At 40.3% G+C, this 22,928-nt stretch overlaps 1 protein-coding gene across 1 annotated transcript in view; it reads left to right on the top strand.

The window, feature by feature from the left end:
- LOC125236534 (alpha-tocopherol transfer protein-like) overlaps positions 1–22,928 on the top strand; it is a 53,142-nt gene that overhangs the window by 15,914 nt on the left and 14,300 nt on the right. The window contains exon 3 of the mRNA XM_048143371.1: positions 19,176–19,272. Within this exon, the coding sequence (XP_047999328.1) occupies positions 19,176–19,272 (97 nt within the window). The remainder of the gene's footprint in view (positions 1–19,175; positions 19,273–22,928) is intronic.

The following is a 22,928-nucleotide window of genomic DNA, read 5'->3' as shown; positions in this document are numbered from 1 at the left end:
CTAGTTTTTTGTTCCACCACGTCGTTTTCCTGTTGCAGGTTGACTCCTTCACCGGGCAGTTTAGTTCGTAGGCCCTAATCATGCCTTTGGAGATTTGGTTGACCGCCATGTTGAGAGAGTCTGGTGTTTTGACATATTTTGGGACATCCTTTAGACTAGGGATTGCAGTACCGGTACTGTTTAAAAGAACCGGGATTTTCGGTACCGAAGCAATATGGAACCGGGATTTCCCGGGATTTTCGGTACTTTCGGGACTAGTCTAATTTTTTCGCTTTTTCAAATATATCAACATATTTTTAGGCATTTTTCATCTTTTATTGATATATTACCATAACCGAACCGCACCGGCTTCGCTCGGCGTATTGTTTTATCTGCCTTTTTTATTTCATAGTCATTTTCATAGTGAGATTATACCGTGCAACAACAACAAAAAATCGTGAAGAATTCTGCAACTTACTACTACTACTACCTGGCTACCATAGGCACCAATGGTTACCGTTGCAATACATTGCTCCGATTAAGCGATCTGCCATTACTAGGAGATGTTTAATCGCTTAGTAAAAGAAATAAGACAAATACTATTAAAGAAATATAATATTTTATTATCGACCGGCAGTAAAACCTCACAAAATTCCCTAAACATGTTATTTGAATCAAAGAATATAAACTCCAGGAAACAAAACATTTGAGATGGTGCACTATTTTTTTGCTAGTCAGAGGGATCGTAAAAGTTAAGCATGTTTATAGCAGTTATAATTAAAAGTTAGGCATAAGCCATTGCCGAATTTTTTTCTAGACCTACATTTATGTATCAGAGCAACAGTTCCACCATACATTATTTTATTATAAGTCGATCGGTACGTACGGGCAGGGTTTTCGATTGAATATCTTAGCAGCGTGATTTTCACTAGGGATTGCAGTACCGGTACTGTTTTAAAGAACCGGGATTTTCGGTACCGAAGCAATATGGAACCGGGATTTCCCGGGATTTTCGGTACTTTCGGGACTGGTCTAATTTTTCGCTTTTTCAAATAAAACAACATATTTTTTTGCATTTTACGTCTTTCATTATTATATTACCATAACCGAACCGCACCGGATTAGCTCGGCGTATTATTTTATTTGCCTTTTTTTTCGTAGTCATTTTCATAGTGAGATTATACCGTGCAATAACAACAAAAAATCGTGAAGGATTCTGCTTAAACCCGACTATCTGGCAACCATAGGCACCAATGGTTACCGTTGCAATACATTGCTCCGATTAAGCGATCTGTCAATACTGGGAGAAGTTTAATCGCTTAGTAAAAGAAATAAGACAAATACTATTAAAGAAATATAATAATTGCTTATAGACCGGCAGTAAAACCCCACAAAATTCCCCAAACATGTAATTTGAATCAAAGAATGTAAACTAAAGGAAACAAAACATTTGAAATGGTGCACTATTTTTTTGCCAGTCAGAGGGAACGTTCTCGAGAAAATTAGTCATTTTCTGGAAATTTCTGTGGAATACCGTAATATCACAATATATGTAAACATTTTTTTAAAGTTAAGCGAGTTTATAGCAGTTATCATTAAAAGTTAGACATAAGCCATTGCCGACTTTTTTTCTAGACCTACATTTATGTATCAGAGCGACAATTCCACCATACATTATTTTCTTATAAGTCGATAGTACGGGCAGGGTTTTTGATTTAAGCTCTTAAGCACCGTGATTTTTACCGACTTTTAGCACAAATATACACACAGCCAAGTTTTAATTATCAATTTATAATAAGAAAACCTTATATACTCGTATATACTATAGGTGAAAAACGCATAAATATCCCTTTAGTAGTTTTTGAGTCTATCGCAAAATTCGCGAATACAGTTTTATAACATGCAGAGAAATGAGTCAAATGAGATTGAGAGAGAAAACATAAATACACAAATTAATACATATAACAAACATTCACCAAAAATACAAAACTCGACTACTGAACTGGCTAGTGGGGCTAGTTAGGGTATCGCGGTGGCTACGGCTGCCAGGTTGCCTGCCAAACGCTATTAGGCTCCGCGCACACGGGCGACAAAACTGTTTTGTCTCCGTCGCTCGGTCTATGGGCTAGTATCTTCATACTACCCATACCTATACCTTCGTGCGCACACGAGGCGACGCAACTTTTCATACAAATACGACGGAGACAAAACAGTTTTGTCTCCCGTCTGTGGGGGGCCTTAAATAGTGATTGAGCGCGTGTTTCTGTACCTACGCCTATTTTTTAACTGTTTAAATAATATAAACAGAAATAAATAAATTTTGTAGCAATATTGTCACTAAAAAATATTTCCCGAAAGTACCGAAAGTACCGGGATTTTTCAAGTTGATTTCCCGGTTCTTTGCTTGGTCAAAAATCCCGGGAATTCCCGGTACTTTCGGTACCGGTATTTCCCGGGAGCAAACCCTAATTTTCACCGACTTTTAGCACATATGTCATGTTTTAATAATTAATTTATAATAAGAAAACCTTAAACATTCCTCAAGAATCACTCTATTCATACATAGGTGAAAAACGCATAAATATCCGTTTGGTAGTTTTTGAGTCTATCGCAAAATTCGCGAACACGGTTTTATAACATGCAGATAAATGAGTAAAATGAGATTGAGAGAGAAAACATAAATACACAACTTAATATAACAAACCTTCACCAAAAATACAAAACTCAACTACTGAACCGGCTAGTGGGGCTAGCTAGGGTATCGCGGTGGCTACGGCTGCTACTGCCACACGCTATTAAATAGTGATTAAGCGCGTGTTACTGTACCTACGCCTATTTTTTAACTGTTTAAATAATATAAACAGAAATAAATAAATTTTGTAGCAAAAAATGTCACTAAAAAATATTTCCCGAAAGTACCGAAAGTACCGGGATTTTTCAAGTCGATTTCCCGGTTCTTTGCTTGACCAAAAATCCCGGGAATTCCCGGTACTTTTGGTACCGGTATTTCCCGGGAGCAAACCCTACTTTAGACTTGTTTCAAGGTCTGCCTTGTAGGCTTTCCATGAAGTGTCTTTTGGATTTCTTCGCATAAGTGGTACCGTGTCTATTGATCCTTTAACGCTGAACAAAATATGTCTGTGATCCGACATTGAGTTTTCGCTGCTGACGCGCCAATTGGCTAGGCAGTTTGCTGCCTTTTCAGTAGCGAAGGTAATATCTAATACTTCTTGTCTGGCCCTAGTTACAAAGGTTGGCGTGTTGCCATTATTTAACAAGTGCAGACAATTAGTAAAAATAAATTGGGATAGTAACTCACCTCTTTTGTTGATTCCTGTGCTCCCCCAGATGGTGTGGTGGGCGTTGGCATCACATCCCACAATGAGTTCCGCCTTTTGTGCCTGAGCGTACTCGAGCACTTTAGTCAGTTCTTCTGTGGGATCTTGCTTCTCTCCGGGAAGGTAGGCGGAGCAGACTATTACCTTGAGTGCTCCTCTCCCTTTGAGATCGACATACCCGGTCGGCTCCGTCCACCTCCACCACCGCCAACCCAACACCGGGACCTTCGGGGCTACAGCGGTTTCTCACCACCAGGGGAGGCAACAGGGGCAACAACCGCCCAAGGGGTAGGGGGAGCAGAGGCGGTCACCAGGGGCACAGCGGTGCCCACCGCCGTGGCAAGTAGGAAAGACGACGCCAGCAGGGTAGGGGGGTGAAATTCCTCCAGGCCAACCTCCACCACGCCGTAGCGGCCACAGCGGTCGTCGAGAAAGTATTTGGCGAAAATGGCCTGGACATCGCCCTCATACAAGAACCATGGATCAACACCAAACACATGGCATCAGGTCTCAACAGAGCAGGAAAGGTACTAATCTACGAAAAAGGTGTTCGACCAAGAGCCTGCATCGTATTTAACAAAAACTATTAGTCTTAGTAAGGCAAGTAAATTATATGTTATTATTCATTATATTTCAGAGAACATAGCCGTACTCGATACACGATTTAATGAAATCGGCTCGATAGAAAAAAATTGCAAAGATTGGTCTCGAGTTCGTCATTAAACGGTTGTGTGTCGTTCAATTATTCACTTAGTTGTCTTCAGTTAACACTTTCGCTACCAAGAACCCGACTGTCGGGCACACCGCTCGTAGAAGCATAGCCGATTACATGGGTTTCCCCGTATGTAGCGAAAATGTCGTAGCGCCGCGTAGAGCCCGGTTTCGAAAGTGTTAATATTATAATAACAAATATATACATACCTAAAACACTAATGAAACATTTTGCACAAATAATGCATCTTTCTATTTTATTTTAATATTTTTCCGCACTTTTCGTACCTATCCGCCCTCTTTTAGTGACATCGCGCTCTCACTTACTCCCATACGATTCGACAGTGTACGCTAGCGTCAAGGCCATTGGGTGCTGTCAGCGTCTTAAGGCATCTCTAAACAAGGAAGAAGTGGAAAAGTTAGTGCTTAGTAGCTTCTGGTAGTTCTAACTTGGATCATTTTAAATCGGGTATGATAGACATCTTGTAGATAAAAATATCCATCCTAGCATAGAGGAATAAGTAAGGGAAGAGTCATCTCCATACATCAGTAAATGCGGGTTATTTGTATAGGCATAGTTAAGTGACATCTAGCGACAATCACGCGTCAATCACGCGTCACGCGTCAACTATCATAAACGAACGAAGAGTCTAATGTTCACCAATTTTTAGCTAATAAATATTACAATAGTGTTAATCAGTATTCTGTTTTCAATTCCTTCTGCTTGTAATGTAAGTTGTAAACTGTCTAATATTATTTTTTGGCAGACGAGCTCAACGAGGGTGCGGTGTGCTGATGACGGGAGGACTTCCGGAACTAACTTGTTCCGTCTATTGTCCTTTGAGTCAAAGGCAACCCGAACCCTCCTTGGAACTTGTACACTTCTTTTTGCTGTGTACTTAACACAGCAAAAGGGAATGTACAAGTTTCTAATGGGGTGGCAACGCGCATGTGACACTGTTTGAGTTGCAGGCGTCCATAGGTTACGGTGACCGCTTTACATCAGGCGGGCCGTATGCTTGTTTGCCACCGACGTAGTATATAAAAAAAGACGACACACTGCTGCAACCTAGTATCGAGTAGTGGTACTGATAATTCACGCTGATCGACGCGTGATTGTTGCTAGATGTCACAACTATGCCTATACAAATAACCCGCATTTACTTACAGATGTATAGAGTTACAACTCTTCCCTTACTATGATCCTAGACAGCGTGCATAATAACTCTCTTTCCTTTATATTGATAGAAAGGGAAGTGGTCCGCGATTAAGTGCCGTTTTTGCTTTTTTTTTTTTTTTTGTTTAAAAAATCGTGTTGATCGCGAGATAATGTTGAATTTTTCTAGTATTTTTGGTAACGTATCGTATACATATTTCGGCTATTTTGTATGCATTTCTGTAAAAAAAGCGTCATCCTCTTGATGTCTATAATAAAACCTATGCAAACGCGTGTAATATCTATATTTACATATGAAAAGGTCACAAGTCACATACCCTCAACGTTCACCTGGGCAAATATTGCAGTTTCACACAATTTATTATACACCATAATACTTTACAATAAGTTCTACTATTCTCATTCAACCTTCTAAGGCCCAGGCATATAAAAAACATACAAAACCTGTCAGTGAGATGTGACCTTAAGGTTCTAAGAAAAAGAGTTAATTTTCCTTTGAGATTAATGAAACAAAACAAATGCAATGCTGTTTAGAAGTGTACTATATGATGCAATATATTCTCACGAACTCAAGGCCTTGCTTATACAACGTGTCATTAATGAAGTCGCGTGCATTGACTCTTATTGTCATAATATTAAAGGTGAGATTTGAAGAATCGGCGCGTCATCTCGAATGATACGAATTATAACTAAGTAATATAACATTAGTAGTATAACATTAGCTGTCAATCATTAGTAATAACAAATAAAAAATACATTTTCTTTAATAAGAAGTTTGTGTTGAAAACCTGACATAAAGATTTAGATTTCAAAGTACCCACGATCACTTTACATGGAGTCGAAGGGACAAAACGACAAAAGAGGAAAAACTAATTTTCGTTATGCGATAAATGGGAAAATTATGATAAGTTAAGGGTACAAAAATAATAGTCTATCAAGCCATTTCTTTCACTGCAAAAAAAGCAGCTAATAAAAAAATAAAATAGGTGCGTATGTTTATGGTCAGAACATTTTAATTATTGTCCCGGATTTGTAAGTTCACATTTTTGACACATTTGTTTTGAAGTATGTTGCGATGTGGCTAAGACGTATCGTTTGCCAAATCTAACGATTAATTTCGAATTGGTTGACTCGATTAGGCCCTATGTACAGTCAACCAATTGGAACCCTATGCCACTCTACAACCATGTCAAAATGACAAGCAGTAAGATATTTCTTACAACGTCACTATGACATAGTTCTACAGTGGCCTAGGGTTCCAATAGGTTGAATGTACAAGGAGGCGCTTAAACTAATATATATACGATTTCTGTCAACTTACTGTAATGTCATTTGAATCGAAATGACAGACTGCCACAGCACTAGTTTAAAAATAATAAAAATGAATGATAAATGACATAATAAGTAAATCCTGCATGATAAATTAATATCGTAAAATACTCGCTAACGAAGATCCGCAAAAATGTAACATGTGTTAGATTATGTTTAAAGTAAGCGAAATATTGTTTTAAGTACTTGATTTTTTAAAATATTATTACAGGATTTTAATTAATATTTCATTAGGTTGCGCGAGTTTACGTTTTGTGGACGCTGTCATGTGTCAAAAAGAGGTTCTTACAGCTCTGGGACAATAAGCGCTGTTTTTTTTTGTGACATTTCTAGTATCAGTGTGTAAATTTCAACTTTCTAGCTTTTGTAGTTTCAGCTTGTTGCTGTTGTAGTTTTGCGAACCGCCAAGGAGTGGAATGCCCTGCCTGAGTCTGTGTTTCCACATGAGTACAATCCAGGTCTCTTTAAAGCAAGAGTAAATAGGTATCTCATAGGTAAGCGTGCTCCACCGTAGACCGCATCATCACTTACCATCAGGTGTGATCGTGGTCAAACGTCTACCTATTCATACAAAAAAAAATCTCTTTGGTTGATGAATCAGTCAGTCAGCCAGAACACTTGCATTTATACATGTGTAGATTTCGTCATGATGAAACAGTACAATTCTGACCTTTAGTTTTCATCAGTCTTATCAAGTGACTTTTGCCACTATTACTGATACATTATGCATACAAAATATCAGAGGGCAAATAGGTTGTTACTACATGCACCAAAAATTGCATTTTTATGTAAAATTTACAAAAACTGACATTTTTGACTTGTAATTTTGACCTTCACAATTTACGTCATTCAAAAAATCTGGCCAATTGCGAATCGCACGCGCTTACCGAGAGTTCCGTACATATATATTACATTTTTATTAACTTACAGATCCCACCAAAAGCACCCAAAAGCGAGTGAGCGATGAACTGTCGACGATACAGAGAGCGATCGATTTATATGTAGTTCATCGCTCGGCGACGTCTCTTTTTTAGGGTTCCGTAGTCAACTAGGAACCCTTATAGTTTCGCCATGTCTGTCTGTCCGTCCGTCCGCGGATAATCTCAGTGACCGTTAGCACTAGAAAGCTGAAATTTGGTACCGATATGTATATCAATCACGCCGACAAAGTGGTAAAATAAAAAGTCGAAAAAAATGTTTTGTTAGGGTACCTCCCCCCTACATGTAAAGTGGGGACTGATTTTTTTTTCATTCCAACCTCAACGTGTGATATATTGTTGGATAGGTATTTAAAAATGAATACGGGTTTACTATAATAATTTTTTGATAATATTAATATTTTCGGAAATAATCGCTCCTAAAGGAAAAAAAAATGTGTCCCCCCACCTCTAACTTTAGAACCATATGTTTAAAAATTTGAAAAAATCACAAAAGTAGAACTTTATAAAGACTTTCTAGGAAAATTATTTTGAACTTGATAGGTTCAGTAGTTTTTAAGAAAAATACGGAAAACTACGGAACCCTACACTGAGCGTGGCCCGACACGCTCTTGGCCGGTTTTTATTTAGTAGTAGTAGTAGTAGTAAAACACTTTAATGTACCAGAACCCTTTAAGGGATCTCTTCCAGTTAAACTTTGAGCAATTATTTACACGGAAGCGACTATATTTTCTTCGTTTCTATCTCTTTCTCATAGCTTACTCGCTTTTAGTTAGAAAGGAAAACGAAATTGTGATATTACAGTGTAGTGTGTTGCTAGTCCATCGTCCACACCACAATTGAACCCATGGGTATCAGTCGACTTCTACGAAACCTGCGGGAGGAAAAGGGAAGTGAAATTCTTAACCAGTCACCTCACGGGAACCCCTTAACCCCAAACACCTACTTATTTAATCTAGTACACTGCAAAATGAGATGTACCTTGATGAAGACCTACAAACGGCTGTGTAGAGAAAGGGTCGATATCCCACCCCTCCCCCCCCAGTGTTACCGGCCCCGCAATAAAATCTGCTAAAAAGGTCGCCTTTATATTACACTAAAACGTTTTTTAAGAACCGGTTCCATTATTTTCAAACTAGCTTTTGCCTGCAGCTTCGCTCGCGTTGAATTCGAAAATTGCGGATTCCTGCATACAAACTTCTACCTACTACTTCTACCCTTCTATGTCACTCTCCATCCCTTCAACTATCTCCACTTAAAAAACCACGTCAATTTGTCGCTCCGTTTTGCCGTGAAAGACGGACAAACAGATACACACACTTTCCCGATTATTATAAGTAAGTATAAGTATGGATTAAATGAACAAATTATTACTAAGCGCTGTCTTGGCTGTCAGCCCGTTGACAGACACATCAACAAACAAGTTTAGTAAGTCTATGGAAATTCCCAATTAAATATGTATGACATTTAGTGTGATAAGGTTCTATAGTGGTCCAGGATTCAATGTGGTTGACTGAACGTGACTGAAAGTGAATCTTAAATTGGCCTCCGAAACGTGAGGTCGCCACCTGTCCCGATCCTGCTCAGCCTCTTGCCAGTCACTGACTTGAAGCCGACGCAGATCCGCCACACTGTCCTCCCAGCGATACCTGGGTCGACGTTGACCCGCCGGACGGCCACCAGACCCAAGAACGTTCTCTTGACTGTACCACAGTATAATAAAGAGTGCTATCGTACAGTATGAAAGTGCCGCCCACCCGCTCTCGGTTACCTCACAGTTACCGCCTGTCAAAAACGCGAACAGTCGACCTGTCATATCTCACTCATACAAGCATGGTACGCGTTCACCTACATGAGCTTAGAATGTGTGCTAGGAACGCACCTCTTTCATATATTTGATCGCCAGTGTCCGAGATGTGACTGTACACTAGGTAATATTAGCAAACGAATTATAGAAAATTAAAATTTTGAAAAAACCCCCTACCGCGAAATAGTGGACCGATTTTCATGAAATATGGCTTAGAACACTGGGAGACTAACTCATCAGCTTTCAAACAAAAAAAAAACTAAATCTAAATCGGTTCATCCGTTCGGGAGCTACGATACCACAGACAGACACACACACAGACAGACAGACAGACAGACAGACAAATAGACAGACAGACACGTCAAACTTATAACAACCCGTCGGTTTTGCGTCGGGGGTTAAAAACAACAGATTGTGCTACTAAGCCTACTAATACCCATTACAGAGAGACCATAATTCGACAGCAGGGACCGGCCCGCTATCCCTTATACGGGGTTTTGTATGGGTATTTCGTTAGGCTTAACTTACCCTACCCTTTTGACGCGATACCCTTTCATTTTGCTTTTAAAGCCCTAACGAAAGCGCTTACCTAAAATAGCCCAATACCCTTTCAAAACCCTTATCATCGGCTCAGCCTAACGCCATAAGCCTTATATTGGGTTTTATTTGCTTTCCTTATAGCATATCGTGCGAGTTTAAATCACCTCGCTCATAACACCATAAATAACCGTTACCTACGGTGGCACTTGGGCGTTTCTGTTTGCTTTCAATATAGCATATCGTGCGAGTTTAAATCCTGTACCTCGCTCATAAAGCACACATTACTCCGAACGAAATAACATACGATCGTTACCTACGGTGGCACTGTGTGTGATATTTGCGCGTTTCTGTTTGATGGAAACGGCTGTAGATAAAATAAGGTTCAATTTTCAATACCAAATACTTATAGTTATGATAGGCTCCTTCTTTGCTCAGGTGTAACACAGGCAAACGCTGCTTTTTAGGGTTCCGTAGTCAACTAGGAACCCTTATAGTTTCGCCATGTCTGTCTGTCCGTCCGTCCGTCCGTCCGCGGGTAATCTCAGTAACCGTTAGCACTAGAAAGCTAAAATTTGGTCCCAATATGTATATCAATCACGCCAACAGAGTCCAAAAATAAAAAATGGAAAAAAAAAATATTAGGGTACGCCCCCTACATGTAAAGTGGGGGCTGATAATATTTTTCATTCCAACCCCAACGTGTGATATATTGTTGGATAGGTATTTAAGAATGAATAAAGGGTTTACTAAGATTGCTTTTTGATAATATTAATATTTTCGGAAATAATCGCTCCTAAAGGAAAAAAAAGTGCGTCCCCCCCCTCTAACTTTTGAACCACAAGTTTAAAAAATATGAAAAAAATCACAAAAGTAGAACTTTGTAAAGACTTTCTAGGAAAATTTTTGTCGGACTTCTACGGACGGATTCTAGTTTTTTTTATCGGACTTGTCTTGATGAGTACCCGAAGTCTAGCTGATGCTGAACCCTGGCTGCACCTAGGGGAACTCGGGTTTAGTGTAATACAGGCAAACGCTGATTTCGTCATCGGACTTGTCTTGATGAGTACTCGAGTGAGCAGTACCCGAAGTCCAGCTGATGCTGAACCCTGGCTGTACCTAGGGGAACTCGGGTTTAGTGTAACACAGGCAAACGCTGGTTTCGACATCGGACTTGTCTTGATGAGTACTCGAGTGAGCAGTACCCGAAGTCCAGCTGATGCTGAACCCTGGCTGCACCTAGGGGAACTCGGGTTTAGTGTAACACAGGCAAACGCTGTTTTCGTCATCGGACTTGTCTTGATGAGTACTCGAGTGAGCAGTACCCGAAGTCCAGCTGATGCTGAACCTTGGCTGCACCTAGGGGAACTCGGGTTTAGTGAAACACAGGCAAACGCTGTTTTCGTCATCGGACTTGTCTTGATGAGTACTCGAGTGAGCAGTACCCGAAGTCCAGCTGATGCTGAACCCTGGCTGCATCTAGGGGAACTCGGGTTTAGTGTAACACAGGCAAACGCTGTTTTCGTCATCGGACTTGTCTTGATGAGTACTCGAGTGAGCAGTACCCGAAGTCCAGCTGATGCTGAACCCTGGCTGCATCTAGGGGAACTCGGGTTTAGTGTAACACAGGCAAACGCTGTTTTCGTCATCGGACTTGTCTTGATGAGTACTCGAGTGAGCAGTACCCAAAGTCCAGCTGATGCTGAACCCTGGCTGCACCTATGGGAACTCGGGTTTAGTGTAACACAGGCAAACGCTGTTTTCGTCATCGGACTTGTCTTGATGAGTACTCGAGTGAGCAGTACCCGAAGTCCAGTTGATGCTGAACCCTGGCTGCACCTAGGGAAATCGGGTTTAGTGTAACACAGGCAAACGCTGTTTTCGTCATCGGACTTGTCTTGATCAGTACTCGAGTGAGCAATACCCAAAGTCCAGCTGATGCAGAACCCTGGCTGCACCTAGGGGAACTCGGGTTTAGTGTAACACAGGCAAACGCTGTTTTCGTCATCGGACTTGTCTTGATGACTACTCGAGTGAGCAATACCCAAAGTCCAGCTGATGCTGAACCCTGGCTGCACCTAGGGGAACTCGGGTTTAGTGTAACACAGGCAAACGCTGTTTTCGTCATCGGACTTGTCTTGATGAGTACTTGAGTGAGCAGTACCCGAAGTGTAGCTGATGCTGAACTCTGTTTGCACCTAGGGGAACTCGGGTTTAGTGTAACACAGGCAAACGCTGTTTTCGTCATTGGACTTGTCTTAATGAGTATTTGGGTGAGCTGTACCCGAGATAGAGCTGATGCTGAAACCTGGCTGTACCTAGGGGAACTCGGGTTTGGTATAACATAGGCAAACTCTGTTTGCGTCATCGGACTTGTCTTGACGAGGACTTGGGTGCGCAATAGCCAAGACAGCGTTGTAGCTGAGCCCTGGCGGTATCTAGGGCAACTCTGGTTTCGGTGCATTATAATATAGAAATATTTCATGCAATGTCAAGTTAGGCATAAAACATAATATTAACTGAACAAAAATCCTACCAGAAGTGAATATTAACATCAAGTAGTTAGAACAAATTTATTAATTTCATCATCATCATCATTATCAGCCTATCCTCGTCCACTGCTGGACATAGGCCTCTTCTAATGCAGGCCACTGCTCCCGATCTTCAGCTAATCTCATCCAGCCAACACCAGCCAACTTGCGGATGTCGTCACTCCATCTTGTCACAGGGCGTCCTGCACCACGTTTACCGAGTCGCGGTCTCCACTCATGAACCTTTCGGCTCCACCGACCGTCTGTCCTGCGACTAACGTGACCAGCCCACTGCCACTTCAATTTGCTAATCCGGTGAGCTATGTCGGTAACTTTGGTTCTGTGACGGATCACATCATTTCTGATGTGATCCCTCAGAGATACCCCGAGCATAGCCCTCTCCATAGCTCGTTGAGCGACTTTGAATTGGTGGACCAATCCAGCCGTGAGTGCCCACGTCTCGGCACCGTAGGTCATTACAGGTAGGACACACTGGTCGAAGACCTTCGACTTGAGACATTGTGGGATGGGTGACGAGAAGACTCCGCGAAGCTTATGGAATGCTGCCCAGCCCAGCCGAATTCTTCTGTTGGCTTCTCTCTCGAAGCTGTTCTTACCTAGTTGGAGAGTTTGCCCTAGGTAGACATACTCTAGAACAACCTCGAGCGAGATTCCATCAACTGCGATCGGTCCCGGATCAGCGTACAGCGTAAATTTATTAATTTGCCATACATAAAACACTTTATTTATGTCTAAAAAAATACGTTTGTATATATCCATTTGAATATCAAAATTAAGTACAGTCGATTTCAGTAATAGTAACACAGGGAATAAAGAGAATACTGGAGTTCCAAGCGACCATAGACTGCGGTAACTATTTACTATCAGACGGGCTGTATGCTTGATTGCCACCAGAAAAGTATTTCTGTTTCAAACGATCTTCATAGAATTTACAACAATCAACAGAAATAGTTTGACAGATTCTATGGTACTACTCAACTCAACCAAGTAGCAGTCATAAAGACGAGTCTAAGATATTTCACACGAAACATACTATGAACAGAAAACAGCGTTTATTTATATTGCACCGAACCTGAGTTCCCCTAGGTACCACCAGGTCTCAGCTACAGCACTGGCTTGGGTACTGCGCACCCAAGTCCTCATAAAGGCAGGGCCTATAACGGAAACCGGGTTTGTCTATGTTGCACCAAACCTAAGTTCCCCTAGGTACAGCCAGAGTTCAATATCAGCTTTACCAGTACTCATCAAGACAAGTCCGCTGACAAAAACAGCGTTTACCTATGTTGCACGAAACCCGAGTTCCCCTAGGAATAGCCAGGGTTCAGCATCAGCTCTACCTTGGTTACTGCTCACTCAAGTACTCATTAAGACAAATCCGATGACGAAAACAGCGTTTGCCTATGTTGCACGAAACCCGAGTTCCCCTAGGAATAGCCAGGGTTCAGCATCAGCTCTACCCTGGTTACTGCTCACTCAAGTACTCATCAAAACAAGTCCGATGACGAAAACAGCGCTTGCCTATGTTACACCAAACCCGCGTTCCCCTGGGAAAAGCCAGGGTTCAGCATCAGCTCTACCTTGGTTACTGCTCACTCAAGTACTCATCAAGACAAGTCCGATGACGAAAACAGCGTTTGCCTATGTTGCACGAAACCCGAGTTCCCTTAGGAATAGCCAGGGTTCAGCATCAGCTCTACCTTGGTTACTGCTCACTCAAGTACTCATCAAGACAAGTCCGATGACGAAAACAGCGCTTGCCTATGTTACTCCAAACTCGCGTTCCCCTAGGAAGAGCCAGGGTTCAGCATCAGCTCTACCTTGGTTACTGCTCACACAAGTACTCACCAAGACAAGTCCGGTGAAGAAAACAGCGCTTGCCTATGTTACTCCAAACCCGCGTTCCCCTGGGAAAAGCCAGGGTTCAGCATCAGCTCTACCTTGGTTACTGCTCACTCAAGTACTCACCAAGACAAGTCCGGTGAAGAAAACAGCGCTTGCCTATGTTACTCCAAACCCGCGTTCCCCTGGGAAAAGCCAGGGTTCAGCATCAGCTCTACCTTGGTTACTGCTCACTCAAGTACTCATCAATACAAGTCCGATGAAGAAAACAGCGTTTGCCTATGTTGCACGAAACCCGAGTTCCCTTAGGAGTAGCCAGGGTTCAGCATCAGCTCTACCTTGGTTACTGCTCACACAAGTACTCATCAAGAAAAGTCCGATGACGAAAACAGCGCTTGCCTATGTTACTCCAAACCCGCGTTCCCCTAGGAATAGCCAGGGTTCAGCATCAGCTCTACCTTGGTTACTGCTCACTCAAGTACTCATCAAAACAAGTCCGATGACGAAAACAGCGCTTGCCTATGTTAAACCAAACCCGCGTTCCCCTGGGAAAAGCCAGGGTTCAGCATCAGCTTTATCTTAGGAACTGCTCACCCAATTAACTCATCAAGGCGAGTTGGATGACGAAAACGGCTTGTTTTTATGTTGGCAATTAACGTTTTCAATGTGTAATGTTAATGGTTAATTGTATTGATTTTCGGCCAACACTGTATATTTACATGCATACATACATATTTACATAATTATAGCCTGTCAACCAAATCTTGGCAGTAGCAATGTACATCAAACTAAAGTATGGTATCCCTATGAAACGAACAAAAACCAGCAATGTACGTCGAACAGCCACAGATTTTTTTTTCAAGGGGCTCGCTCCTTCCTTACGAATTAGATAATGTATTAAAAAGGGACGGATATGTGCTAGTTATTTCTCTTTTTGGTAGGGTGGAGATTTCCACAGATAAGATACAAATGACACTCGAATTTCCACCGATTTTCAAAACTAGTGTTGCTAGCCCGCGATTTTTCAAATTTGCCGCCTTTTTCTAGTGACAAGATTTGGTTGACGGTCTATATATTCATACATACATACCTACATACATTCATACGTACGAACGTACATACTGATCTATGGGCGACGATGATCATTTACCATCAGGCGATCCATCACTTCCTTGTCTCCCAGTTCATTAAAAATAATTTCTAGCCGTGTTCTACTTTTATCCAACGAAAACATGTTTCGTTGCAAAATTAAAAATGGGGCGCATAGTGCGGAGTGGCAACAGCGCATTTTCCTTCCTGTTCTTACAATAGCTTAGATTCATAATCCTGTCTCTTTTACGCAAGGCTCGACTACGCTTTAACAAAAGGGAAAGCCTTATAAATAGCGCTTAAAATAAGGGTAACCCTTATTAAAGGCTTGCAAGCCGTATCGGATAGCGCTAAGCCAATGCACAGGGCTAGCTTTATTGTTTTGCTTAGTTTTTTGTAAGGGCTAGTCAAATGAATGGGCTTGCAGTTCGAAAGGGAGAGTCTCTCGATTGGGTCGTCCTTACGTTAGGGATTCCCAATGAAAGGCTTGTAGCGCGGAAGGGGTTGTCCGGTCCCTGTTCGACAGTCCTTTGATAATTGCCTGAAATTCGTTACACGCCCTTGTCTTTGAAGTCCCGGGTCCCGGGTCCTTCAAAGACAAGGGACGCACCTTTCTTTGTAAAATACTTGTGCTGTAAATGTGATGTACGCTTTTATAGGTTTTTTATCTTCTTTGTGGGAAATATGAGTGGTAAATAATGTGCTTTTAAAAGAAACTACGTTTTCAGTGTTGGTACACTTTGGTATTTCTAACAATTCCCCTTGTACCTAGCAAGGGGAATTGTTAGACAGGCTTTTCAAAACGAATATGAATTTTCAACAACCATATTTTGATAAACGTACCTAGATTTTACAATCGCTTTAATAATTATCGATTACGAACACAATCCATTGAGCCGATTTAGCAAAAAATAATAGGTACTATCAGGGGCGGCTCACTCCGCGATCCTTTCGCCGCGCTACAAGTACATGCCGGCGGCCGCGAGTTCGCGGCCCATTCAGTGGCGACGACCTTCGCGCGGCGCAATAGAATTCAATGTCGTCTGCGCGCGTGCGGTCCGTTTGTTAATGTAGGTAAGAATTTAGAATGGCGGCGTTTTGTGAACATCAAAGGAGTGAGCCTTCTGTACTTGTACTATTATATATTCTGTGGTACTATCAAAGACATATATAACTCCGTATAGACAGATTAAGTCTAAGAAAAAAGCGTACCTCAGTACCATACAGAAAAACAATACACTCTTTTTTTGGGGCAGTCGTGTAAAAAGGTACGGTGGCCTAGATGGCATTACACCTTTGGGGTACGCTCAGCTAGATGGCGCTAATATTAAGATTTGACATTTTAACATTTTTAACACATATCAAGCTAAGAATATGGACCAAATTGTCAAAACTGAGGTTCAAAAGTTTTAAGCTTGTGTCAAGAGATGGCAGTCTATGCACTGTGATTACACATTTTACTTCGACAGTAACTCTCTATAATACTCGATCCCCTTTAGTACTATATAATGAAAACCCTATAATGACCATGGCTTTATTGGCTCGACATACTTTTAGAGCGGTTTCGGATCTTATTTTCACGGACTTGGATCGGACGTAAGTGGGAAACCGCGCTCACCACCGCCGGTACAATCCCCAACATTCAAAAACCAGTCCATTGCGACATAAGCCCTTCGCTGCACTAATATCTGCGCAATATTGACCCCTGTTCTGTAGGCCTAAGTGTGAACGCGGCGAATGCGGTAGGTATGCTCAAGGCCGTCGGGTAGGCTGCAACTAAATACGCAATTGAGGTAAACATGCTGCAGTACGGTGATATCAAACATATAAATAATATAATATTGAATATTCGTAGGTCTTGCCATCTGTATGCTGACGACCTCCAGCTGTATGCTCAAGTTGATGTGAACGATATAACTGCAATTTCACTGCCAAACGCTGATCTTTACATCATAATATAGGCCGTATAGCTGAATGGTGTACCTGTTTCGGAATTTGTGTGAATCCAACGTGTCAAGCTGTAATTCGCGTCAGCGTCAGATCTGTAAGCCGGCGTAGCATGCTTCCAATTTTATCACTTATCTATGTGGATAAAGCATCCGTCACGCTTTGGCATGCCAGTGTGAGAGTGACAGATGTGTTATCCAAGTGGATAAGTGATCCCGTTCAATGAGTGATTCACATATGCACTAAGGCTTCGAACTTAGATTAATGTTTGATCTACCTTATCCTGGAGTGTCCAACCTGTGGAACTACTGGAAGCAGTGATAAACGCATTTCTTGCGTTGTATAGTTTCCTCGCTATAGTGAGGGGAAAAGTTTTGTGTTACACTTGGGTGCACATGTATTTTACTTCTCGTGTGTTAAAAAACTCGCAAGTTCAGGATTCTATTCTCGAACCTATAACTATATAATGCTTTCAATTGCTCGTTTTTCAATTCCACACTCGGCGTTAAAATACAACTTTGCCCCCTTCCCCCTTGTATAACAAATAACTATTAAATACCATGTAAAATCCTCACGTGATTGTCAGTCTGCTGAGTCACCTTGATGCCATCGTATGTAAATTCTTATATAACTAGTTTTTTATACGTTACTTTTGAATAAAATTTCTTATTTAACTTGAACTTTATCATTAAAGCCGGTTTTATATGACGCATGTTTATTTAATATTCGTCACGTTTTTGGTGAATTAATTTAGCAAAATTGGGGTATGTATTTATACCTACTTAAATCATGCTTGGACCAGTGGGCTATTCTCCAGACATTGCCAATTCTGTGACTATTTCTGAGTTGATATTAAGTGTTAATATTAATTTTCTTGTTGAACAGGTATTGAACGGCGAATGTCACAACATGTTTATGTCACAACAACAATTGTCACTACTGTGAAACAGGCCACGATATAGTATCCATTGGAACCTTTGCTACCGTTGTTAGGCACTGGTCCCACCACGAGCTAGTAAGCTATGAGCTATCGGCTACAAAAACGAACAAAAGATAAGCACCCCCGTGCAAATAAAAGAGACACGGCGATTTTGATAGCTCACCGCTGGGCGAGTAAGTATAAACATCGCTGTGTCTCTTTTATTTACACGGGAGTGATTATCTTTTGTTCGTTTTTATAGCCGATAGCTCATAGCTTACTAGCTCGCGATGGGACCAGTGCCTTATGGGACAATTTTACTAAACTTATACAAATAAATTTAATTTTAATATCCCAAGATAAAATCCGCGTACATATTAACTAACACCATGGCCCTGTGAAAATATCTACGGGTGCAAAAAACTTAACGAAACTTTTCATCTGTGTATAAGTACTTAAGTAGGTACGCCGGAAATTTCATAAAACAGTTATTTAACTTAGAAACAACTCATCTTTACATTGAAAGACTTTGAAACTTCTCATAAACTTGATAAACTTTCTTTTATTTATTTTTGAAGATAAGATTGTTTTTCTCAAACATGGTAAGAAATATATGTTATATTCCTTATAATAGGCTTGGAATGGAAGGACGTTTCAGTGAGCGGCTAGGACAAGTGGTCTACAATGGAATTTCATACAAATTTCATGCCTTGGTCGGCAATGTTTCTTTTTTTAATTTCCAGTCACAGATTATGTAGTTGTGATTGTGACATAACATCTAGGTATTTAGCAATTAAAAAAAAAACTATAAGGGGCCTTACAGACATGCCGACTGCAACTCGTACAAAGCCTAAGCAATATCTGATTTTTGGTGGGTTTACAAATTTATTTTTTCGATGAGTAGCCTTATGTCAGTTAATTTTTGTGAAGCTCCGCCCAAAACTTTGTTTTCAGCGCTATTTAAATCACTTTGGTCTTGCAAATCGGTTAAACAAATGCGTTTTTGTCCACAGATGCGTGTCTATGCAAGCGGGGGCCCACGCCTGGCTACATCTTCCTATTCGATATGAGAGGCGTCCGACTTGGCCATCTCACGCGCGTCAGTCTTTCGTGAGTATATTTTATACTTTCTATACCTATTAAAAAAAGTGTGCTGATGAAGATCTCTTAAGAAGAACGGCTACTCCTCGAGGGATTGAAGTGGCAAAACATTGGCAAACAAAAATTTAGTTTTACTTGACTCCTATACGGGTTACCCTCATCTGACAGAATAATTTTGGTCAGAAACACACTTCGCACAATATGTTTCGCAGAAGCACTTTCAGTCGAATAGTAATTTTGCAGAAAACTTAGTTGGCATTATTACTACCACGTACGACACATTTGGTAGAGTATTGGTTTGCAGAACATTACTTTGGTTGAATTTGATAAAGCATAATTTTATGTACCATAATAATCGTAGCACACTACCTATTACAAGAGCAGAATTATGACACGCTAGCAAAAAGGAAATACTGTCCCAGAGCCCCCGTTAGGTACGACGACGAGCGAAGCGAGGAGGAGTGTTAGGTATCTTGCACCCCAATACAACCGACTCTCTGTCAAAAAGCTAATTGGAAGGAGAAGGAAAATTTTATGCCGACTAAATATTATGCAAAAATATTACCTATTCGTCTAAAAGACTATTAATGCTCATCAACATTATGCCAACATAAGATTCGGTATTATAATATTTGCGATATGATTTATGCCAAAGCATATTCTGCGTAACGCCGTGGCTTGTGTGGGCGACGGTCGCGCGATGGTCGCGCGACGGCGATGCGACGCATACGAAATCAAACCTTATCGATATGGAAGTATGAGACGCGACGGCGACCGTCGCCCACACAAGACACGGCGTAAGGTGTTTCTGCCAAATGTGACTTCTACGAATCAAATATATATGCGAAAAAAGTTTCTGCAAGACAATAGTGAACCCTCCTATACACGGAGAAGAAAAAGAAAAAAAATTGTACAAGTAGTCTATTTGGTCCTAGAGCGAGCGATGAGCTATATCAGCGGTAGAGAAACAAAGTAAGACATTCGCTTCCGTATAAATAAAAGAGACACGATGAGATTTTATGGCTTACCCGCTTTAGGTGAAACCAGTGCCTAATGAGTCTACTGACTATCAGTGCGCCGTCGGTAGTCATTGCCATCCGGTAAATTGATAGTCAGTGGCTGCTTTAGTCTTGGTCTTGGATGGACGATGCTATACCCGATGTGAAGGATTTTAATATTGATAACTATGAAATGTTTTGATTATTTGGTAACAAGGTACTAAAATAATCAGCATAAGGATCTTACGCATAATTCGATAAGTATAAATTAAAAAAAACTAACAGAAGTCCAACGTTTTATTTATGTATAGCTGTGTTGTTTTGAGTAGTACATTAAGTAAGTTAATAGGTGATGTTTATGTTCGTAAATGTGCACAAAACAATATAGTAAGCATTAGGTACCTACATAACAGACCGGCAGATTACGTTCTGAATTATTTCATTTTATAATTAGGTAACATAATTTACTGTATAAAATAATTATAATATTTACTTTAAATGTTTTAGCTTTCAAAAGGATAAGCAAAGGTAAATAAATGTACAGGAAAATCATCGCTATCCTTATCATTTTAGATTACATCTTTGTATGGCAAACCTAGGCTCCAGGGAGGGACGGGAGGGGGGTTATGACCCCTATTACATTACCATGAAACACAGTCTAAATTAAACAGCTCGGCGGTCCTGTAGGCCTAACCGAAGTAACAATTGTTGATGCTAACGGCTCAGCCACATTGGTCTTAGCGCGACAGCGGTGAGCGGCGGCCATACATTGGAGCGAGACACAGCGATGGAACTTTTCATTCGCACGTATGGCTGCCGCTCACCGCTGTCGCGCTTAGATCAATGTCGTGGCTGGCCCATAAGTGGCGATCGGAACGCAATCTGACTCTGTCGCGCCACTATAGAAGAGGGATAGGGAGAGCTAGCTATGAAGCGCTTACGAAGCGTAAGTTACGTGTGCGCACTTTCATACTAGTCCATAGACTAGAAAAAAGTTAAGGTTTAGTTTTGGCAAGGACGATATAATACCGGGACAGCTAGAGATGGGTCGTGGGTAAATACCCAATCTACCCACCCAGGTATTTACCCGGTAAATACCTATCTACCCGGTATTTACCCGTATCTACCCAAATTGACGGGTAGATTCATTTCATGTTGGACATGCTGATTTGTGTTAAAATGGAGATAAATATTAAGTTAGTGGTTGTAATTTTTATACACAATTTAAAACAAAACTGTTCAGTCAAATATACCTACAATTAAGTTTACAGGAGTTTTAATGTATATTTTTTTTAAATAATTAAAAAAATATGTTTTATGTGTGCTTTTTAGATTGTATTAATTAATCGTATTTATACGATAAAGATAAACTTCCTAGTACTGGTTGGAGGGGGTTATGGTGGGGTTAGGGGGTGTTAAATGTATTTTTTTCATATTTCATGGAAAATATCATTAATATCGAAAAGTATTGTATGTACGAACTAAAGTAGACAAAATTTCCTACAAAAAAGTTTATATGCATTTTTGTCATAAAACATACTATGTATGAGTTATGAGCTTGAAAAAGAGATTTTTAAAATATTTTTATTCACATATTTTTATTTAGTTTTAATTTATCAAACTTATAATTTATACTAAAAGCATTTGAAATTATTTCCGTATGTCAGAGAATGATATTACACGATTTTTATAGTTGGAGTGATACACTAAAATCACATTTTATCTCATAGGAACCTATTCGTTCCCAATTTGATTAAACATTATGTGTACAATTACAAAGACTAAATTAATCTATTTTAGCCCAAACACCATTTAAAAACGTCAAATTTGGAAGAAAAATGAAAATACCCGCGTATTTACCCGCGGGTAGGTAAATATCGGGTATTTACCCGGTAAATACCCACCGTCGGGTATTTACCTGGGTAGTTACCCATCTCTAGGGACAGCCAAACAAAGCCCATACACTTCATTCATTCATTGACTATCCTAATTCTACTTTACTGTATTTTTTTTATTGTATAATTATTGCATGCTCATATATTTAGTTAATTAGTACCTTTATGTACAAACTGTAAATAATTTTGCATGTTGAATTGTTGATGTTATGTCGACGGGATACTGTGTCTAAATATTTTACTTATAAGATCTTACTGTAACGTATTGATGCAAATAAATGTTTCTATTTTATTCTATACAAAAAAGCGTACCCCTGAAATGTATTGGCATTTTAGGCTTAAAACTAGATGGCGCTGTTTCGCAGCCTGGAAGTGGCCAAAATCACATTTTCCCCAAATATTTTTGCGTGTTTTTATTTTTTATAAGAACAAATGACATGCTTCTATTAATATAACGATAGCACGTGAATACACATTTTGAAAAAAAAAAATTTAGGCATCATCAGTGTAGTTATGATAGTATTCAATAGGTAGCGCTAAAAAATGAGGTACGATTCTTAGTATAAAGATTGTAAATCCTATATAAATTTGTAAATTGTATAAAATATTGTAACCAAAATAAACAATTTTCATTTTCATTTTCATATAAATCATCCTCGGTTTTGGCTAGGTACCAGTGGCGGCTGGTGAAAATTTCTGCTAGGCAACACTGAGCAAAAAAAAAAACCTACCATAACATTAGGTACTTTATTAGTAATCAATTTTAGGCAAG

The sequence above is a fragment of the Leguminivora glycinivorella genome, chromosome 19, assembly GCF_023078275.1.
Source record: "Leguminivora glycinivorella isolate SPB_JAAS2020 chromosome 19, LegGlyc_1.1, whole genome shotgun sequence".
Classification (NCBI taxonomy): Eukaryota; Metazoa; Arthropoda; class Insecta; order Lepidoptera; family Tortricidae; genus Leguminivora; species Leguminivora glycinivorella.
This window is presented reverse-complemented; position numbering and strand designations above follow the sequence as displayed.